The 7,362-nt window shown below is 43.2% G+C and overlaps 1 protein-coding gene across 1 annotated transcript in view; it reads left to right on the top strand.

The window, feature by feature from the left end:
• The first annotated feature begins 403 nt into the window (after nt 1–403).
• The window catches only part of tafa5l (TAFA chemokine like family member 5, like), a 50,313-nt gene continuing 43,354 nt past the window's right edge, over nt 404–7,362 (top strand). Inside the window, exon 1 of the mRNA XM_008318597.3 lies at nt 404–1,695. Within this exon, the coding sequence (XP_008316819.1) occupies nt 1,599–1,695 (97 nt within the window). The 5' untranslated portion in view covers nt 404–1,598. The remainder of the gene's footprint in view (nt 1,696–7,362) is intronic.

Here is a 7,362-nt window from a genome sequence, read left to right as displayed (position 1 = left end):
TTTACAAAGTTTGTTTCACCTCGAGCTGTGCTTTTACTGTCAGTGAAATACTTGTGCCCTCATCTTGGGGATGTGAAACCAAAACTTTCTGTTGAGAAAGAAACTCAGATTTGAGGTTCTGCCTGAAGACAGGATGAAAATGTAAACACTAGAGAATTCTGCCTTCTTATTGGTTATTCAAATGAATGAAAATCAGAGCAATGGGTCTTCACTGTGTGTGTGTGTGTGTGTGTGTGTGTGTGGTGCAGTGTTATAGCTCTCCTTGTGGGGACATCTTTTGGTGGAACGCTTTGTTGTGAGGAGACATTGTTCTCGAGGGGATGATGGGTATTTTTTAGGTTTAACATTGGAGTCAGAATTAGAATTAGGACAGGGTTAGGGTGAAAAATAAGATTAGTCATACTGGTATTAAACTGGTTAAGGTTAGTGTTAGGGAATGCATTATTTCACGTGAAGTACTCACAACACAGTGAAAGCCAGACAGTGTGTGTGTGTGTATGTGTGTGTGTGCGCGCGCGTTTGTTTTTGTGAAGGATGGAGACAGAGAGAGAGAGAGAGAGAGAGAGAGAGATGAAGTGGAATCTCTAACTTAAATCAACTAACTCGGTTGCAGCAGTGGCTGCAGCTTTGTTTTCTCAGCTCGGAGGAGGGAAGTTCTCCCGTCCACGCCGTCGCTTGAATGTAAATGGGACAAACCGGGACAGAGTGAGGCTGCGTTAATAACAACCTCATCTTTGGACGGGACACTTTCTTTGTCTGTCTTTGGCACTAGCGCTTCTCCATTTGCAAGAAAACAAATCCTTCCCCCTCTCTTCTTTAAAGGCTCATACAGGTGACCAGGCAGTCGAACTTCCTTCTCCACCACTGAGGCGCACACTGTTCTGACGCCGCGGTGCAGGGAGAGCCGCAGCTCCTCTGCTCCGGACGTGCCCTTTGGTTGGCGCTGCTGCGCAAACGTAGCCACATATGACGCATGTGCTGTTTTTGTCTGGAGTGACTTCAAGTTCCATCCAGGGTGAAGTTGCGCGTCGGTGTGTAGAGTCACGAAGAGCCAGGATTGGTGCAGAAGTTGGGAAAATATTGATGATGATGATGATGGTGATGATGATGATGATGATGCTGAGAGTTGGCAGCGCAAACGAGGAGAAAAGAGGTGACAGCGGCGTCCAGTTGGCTGTGAGCGGCTGAATTCTCCAGCAGCGTCATCTCCTCCTCCGTGTTTGGATCAGAACTGCAGGAGAGCCTTCCTGCCCCTCTGCCTCTCACTCCTCATCTTCACACCACCCTGACTGTCAGCCTCTGCCTGTGAACGCTGCGTAAACTTATCCAGATCTGGTGACATTGGTCCCAGTGTGTGCAGGTGTGTGTGTGTGTGTGTGTGTGTGTGTGTGCGCGCAGCCTGGATGGATATGCGGCTCACAGAGGGAATTTGAAGAGCACCGGAGGGATTACTATTAGCCCCTCTTCTATTATTGCCTCAAAATGGATGCCGACAACAGGCTGGGGAGACGCCACTGGATTAGCTTCTCTTGCGCGGATCAGCTTGACATCTAAAGGCGTGCAAAGTTTGGATAATCTGACAGGCTAAAAGGTGTAGGATGCAGTCTGGAGTGAAGACGCTCTCCGCAGGTGGAGGTGCGTCACTCTGCTGCCTGCTGCTCCTCTGGCTCATCTACTCCCATCTGCTCAGAGAGGGTAAGGGCAATCACAGCTGTTTATGACTTTGTCACAGGCACCGTCCGTCTCTGAGGGCTTCTCACAGCCATGCAGCTGCACATTCTGTGTGATGAGAAGTGTCCAATAACTTCAATCATGTCTCTGCTCACTCTTTACCGTTTTGACCCTTCTGCACCATATGGTATTTGGTGATTTAGGACTGCTGTACCACATTCGTGTTGTCATAATGACATCCACTGTGCAGTAGGTCTGGAGTGAGACATGATTAGGGATTGGTGATAGAATTGTACATCAGTCTCTAATAGGATACTTTAGAATAAAAATAAAAAATAAAAAAAGAGCCAGCCTTTAAAAAGGAGATTTTTCAGAATAATCATTTTCTGATGCCATAACTGATCTTCAGGGAGAAAAGCAACACGTTACCTGTTTTTAAATGTGGACTCTGACAGGTAAAAGGCCTCCGGAGTTTTCTCCCACTCTGTTTTATTCTACGTCTAATCCTTGGGTTTGGTCTCGGAGTGGTACATTTTACTGATGCAATCGCGTCTCCAACCTCACGCAGAATCAAAACACTGAAGAAACCCTGCCTGCTCTTTATTGGCTGCTGTCAGTGATATAACATCTGTGAATGCCAATGCCGTCAAAGGCACACAGAACCAGCCTTCAGAACTAGAACTTGTTGGGAGATGTTGAACACAAAGTTTGCAGATTAGATCTTTTAATCAAGTCTTGGCCAGGGAGCGTAATTACAGCAGTGGAGGGGGGTATAGTGCCTACATCAATGTCTTTGGCAGCCTGCCGGGGACAAAAGTAGACACTGATGTGAAAAATGAACTGCCTGTGCGCTGAAATGTGCTCACATTGCCTGTAATTTGCAGTGTTTTCTCCCAGAATGCGACTGTCACCGGCCTCTTATTGCCTGCTTTGATTTGAACCGTGAATTGTTATTTGTCTTGGAGGAACCACGGCGGCTCGCCCTCCCTTTTCTCCTCAGCCATTTATTATTGACTCATTTTCTACTGAAAATGATCTCATTAGTGGGTTATTGTGGAAAATCACTCAATCAATCTGTTGTGAACTTTCTCAGCCTTGATATTCTCAGAGTAAATAGATTCCCCTGGGTTTGGCCCGCTGGTTAAAAGATGTGATTTCTGCTTCGACACCATCTGTGAGATGAAAGATCTGAGAGGAATATCAACAGTTACATTTGGCCATTTTTGAATTTGTCCCCGCTCCATTTTTAAAAGGCCGTAAAACCACCTTCTTCTGTTGCTGCTGGGGTTTCTGACTAATAGTGACCTTGAACCATTTAAGCCGTTACTAATAGAATATCTTGGTTATTATTTTTAGTGATTTAAATATTTCTGTGTATTTTGTACTACTCATCATCAATATAAGTACTTGATAGTATCTTCTCTCATCACATCCACCTCCGCAACCCTGGGGGGCTGTTGAGGCTCCATCAAGTGTGGCTGAACTGTTGGGCAGAGAGAGGTGAAGGCTTGTGGTGGTGAGTGGCTGCATCGCCTCCACCCTCTCCATAGCTCATCCGTCATGGCTGCCAGGACAGGAAATCAAAGCACAGCAGTCCTGTCCGCGCACGCCTCTGGACCAACGCCCGCCAGGATGAATGACCTGTCAGCCGCTCTCAGTGTTGCCACTTTATTCAACAATAAATTTGGGAACGTCTAGAATTTTCTCACTGGATCAGAATCCAGTTCAGTGGTGCAGTTAGGAGGCAACGGCAACATCTCTCTGATTTGTCAACTGCAAACTTCAGGCGTTTGTGATGGAGTGATGGTGTTTGCTGGAGAAGGACGATCAGTTTGGCCTTTACTTCAACTGAGCTGCAGTTCATCCTGAAATCAAAGCAGCACAAAGCTGAATAGTTCTCCTACGGTGTGTTGTCTTAGCAGTACTGCAGTCATAAAATACTTTGTTAGGATGATTTACATTTAACAGTACAACAGTGTTTGGGAAACAATTATATTCATTTCACAGTGTGTGTGACAGTTTATGGACTGGGCTCAGTACAGTTAGTCATAAAAACAAGCTCAATTACTAGTAATTAAGGTCATCATGGATCGCAATCAATGTCTACTTGACAATAATCCAGGAAGTTTGTTTTGGGTTTTTTTTTTTAACACAACAGGTTCTCAAAATTCATGGCCATGAATTTGGATCTTCTGGTTTCAGGAAAATTCATTACCTCTGGTATGTGGGGAAAAAGAAGATATTTCTCAAGACTTTATTGACCAATACAAAAAGCCATCATCTGAATAATTGATGGTGAAATATTGCCCATTGGAAAACTGACATTTCAATGTTCCAGCACTTTGAAGCTGCCGTAAAATATTTTTATAGTTAGTAAAATATTTATTTCATTTGACTGATGTTGTGTCATGGTGGCCATTGGTATCAGCAAATAAACATTTGATGCTCTTACAGTACCCAATAATGGCATGTATATGGTAGTATATGCTGTACGGGAGGCCATAATAGTTTCAGTGGTGAATATTTGGCAGACCAGCAGGTTTGTGACGTGACACAGGAAATGTTATATCGTTGGAAACCAAAAGACAAAAGACAGACCACTTCTGCAGACAGTGGTTTATTAGGCTGGAAGTTTTTATTATGATGGAAAAAAACATTGTCTTGTATCCTGCCAATGGGCCCATGGGCCAAATTCAGAGCCCACGTAGGATTCATGTTGCCTGCAACTTTTCTTTTTTCTAAAATGAATAATTCATGAGCCCACAGAAGGATAAAAAATAATTGATAAATCAAACCTGAGTCCAAATTAGGATGCCACGAATGTCGAGGAATTAGATCGTTCTGTTTTTGTTTGCTCTCAACTGAGAGGAGAGTGGGAAGGTCTACTGTAGGGAGGTCTCCTTTGATCTAAAACAAAATGATTAAAAAAGGCACTGGGGCATAAACCATGACGGACAAGGTTTTCAAACATTTTTAAATTAAATATATATATATAATATTTTGTTAAACCTAGATGTCAGATGTAGTTATCAGAACCAGGTTTTGTGCTGTGACATCCAGTTACAGGGTCACATGTTGAGTTTTTGTCAGTTTGTGAGACTCAAATACTGTATTCTGTTTCTGTGTGTTTTCAGCTTTTATCTCTGTTATTTTGGGAAGATGTGTTACTGTGCTACAAATTGGGCTGTATATAAGTACTGATCCACGGCCACCTCTGTGTGTTTGGATTACGTAGAACTGAGACCTGTAAGGATTTATTTTGATTCATTAAAGTAAAAAACAGAATAGTACTTAAAATGTTTTATATAATATCAGTGACACCACTACAACTGGTAGGCAAGCATACTAGATGAAATACTCTACTGCAGGTGGGTTTTGAAAAATGTGCATTAGTCATTTCCATTTAGTTCATTTAATGATTATTTGTTCATTTTTAAAAATAATATGTCTTTCAGACTAAAGTCTGGAAAATTATCCATTTTGAAAATTCACCGATCCTCAATGATCCTTTAACAGTCCTTCAATGATCGGCACGGTGAAATCGGTCCATGGTACTGCCTGGTACTGGCCAAAAACAGTTACTGCACCTTTATGTTATTAGCTCGTATTCACTCTTTTGTTACTTCTCATAATGATGTTTAACATTTTTATTGTTTTTAAAAACATCCTGCCTGGAGAAAACAGACTGTATATAAAACCTAGCAAACTGTGAGTGTGTTCTCACTGAAGGTGTCGTATCAGTCCGTGGAGACGGTTACTGTGATGTGTTAAAATATTTCAGTCATTGCTTCTGCACACACACACACACACACACACACAGGCGAGACGAGTCGTCCTGTCACCTCCTCCTGTTGATGGATATGACAGCAACACGTCTCATGAGAAACTTGCTGTGTCACTACATTTCCAGGTGACTCACTTTTGGATTTTTATTATTATTATTTTTTTTTACAGACAATAGGTTTTTCTAATGATGACTCACAGTCAGACAGCCCCCTGTATTGTATTCCTCAGACATATATGTGATGCGTGCTATCCAGATGTAATTAAGAACACCAAATAGACATTATTCCAGTGAAGTGGTCTGGATGCTGTGACCGATCAGCAACGATGTGCAGTGACGGAGAGGGAGAGAGTCATGTGGTACCAGAAGGATGAATATGAAAATCTTTACTTAGTATTCTTTTTTAACTCCGGACGCCGGGTCTATCCATCAGAGCATTAAACTAATCAGAGCAGCAAAGAATTGGAGACTTTCTGAAGTAAAAAGGATGAATTTTGATTCCAGTCTTCTTTAAGGCAGCATTAAACATGCAGAGGAGACACTGGCTTTGATTATGACCTTGGTTGTAAATTGTAAGCAAATCATGGAGGCCTGTTTCTATAGGGGGCGGTGCAGTATGAGAGTCTTTATGAAACAAAATGAAAAGTATTTTCACAGCTAAATCAAATTGGCAGCACTCGGAGCTCGTACCTCGCAGCATCCCGAATATGATTTTTATTAATTTTTTTTCTCCCGCTGTCAGCTTTGACCTCCCCTGTGGTTGAGTGTGGCGCGGCACTCGGTTTATTTCTGCATTGTTATTTTCCCAGCAAAGCTGTGGGCTTGAAGCTCCTCCATCATTGGCAGAGTCGCGCAAATGATTTGAATTATATTCCCTCAGTCTTCTGACCTGCTCTGGTTTCCTCCCTGATGCCATAATCATATTTTCTGTGAGGGCGCTTCTGGAATATTAAAGCCACAGTCACATATTACTGCATCATACTTACGATGGGGGACATATTTTTGTTTTAGTATTAAAGTAGTAGGGCGTCCTGGAGGGCCATCGGAGTGAAATGTGAAGCAGCTAACGGCACACTGCTTAAGCAGAGCATTTTGCTTTTCCAAGGCATATTATATATTCACTCTTTATGCCTCAGCTATCTTTTATCCACAACCTATTTGTCTGAGTACTCTCTCCATGTTAATATCTCTGCAGCACTTGCTGCATCGCTGCAACAGTAATCTATCAGAGGTCTCCATCATGTGCACTGTACGAGACATGTTGAAGGCCAGACTTGAATTAGTGTGTCAGTTCCAGCAGGGGGTGTACTGGGTGGGGAATATTTTACATTTTAATGCTGCCCTTGGCAAAGTCGCACAATGGCAGCTTGTAATGTTGTAGAGTGCTGTGTGTGTGCGAAAGGGAAAAAGTGAACAGCAAAAAAACCTTATAATCCAGCGCAGTGACGTTAGCGAGCCGTGCGGCGTGCTCCTGCTTTTCGGTGACAGAGGAAACAATCTCCTGTTTCTGAGTCCCGCCTCCTCCCAAGGGAGCGGCATGCTACTGCTGCTACCAGAACTTTCAATTTGTCATTCCCCGTGGGTGGAGCAGCGTACACACCTGACATGAGAATTAAATTTGGGCAAATAGAGCACATCTCCAGGATTTCAGTGAGTGGCGACGCAGTGCTTTACCCTGCGGCCCCTCTGGGTTGTTTGTGGTCGTGGAACAATCAACCTTGGTGGAGCTGCACAGAAATCCCAACACATTTGGACACGGCATCAGAAAAGAAGGTCATCGTTAGAACAGAAACTCCCTCTAGTTTTCATGTGTGCTAATAATGGTTGTGGACTGTGACTTTTTTTTTTTTTTTTTTTTACCTTCCACCCTGTAATTCCACCCCGTCCTCCCCGGAACACAACACACC

This window comes from Cynoglossus semilaevis, chromosome 10 (assembly GCF_000523025.1).
Source record: "Cynoglossus semilaevis isolate Cse_v1.0 chromosome 10, Cse_v1.0, whole genome shotgun sequence".
Taxonomy (NCBI): domain Eukaryota; kingdom Metazoa; phylum Chordata; class Actinopteri; order Pleuronectiformes; family Cynoglossidae; genus Cynoglossus; species Cynoglossus semilaevis.
Note: the sequence above shows the minus strand (reverse complement) of the source record. Positions and strands in the feature narration are given on the sequence as shown.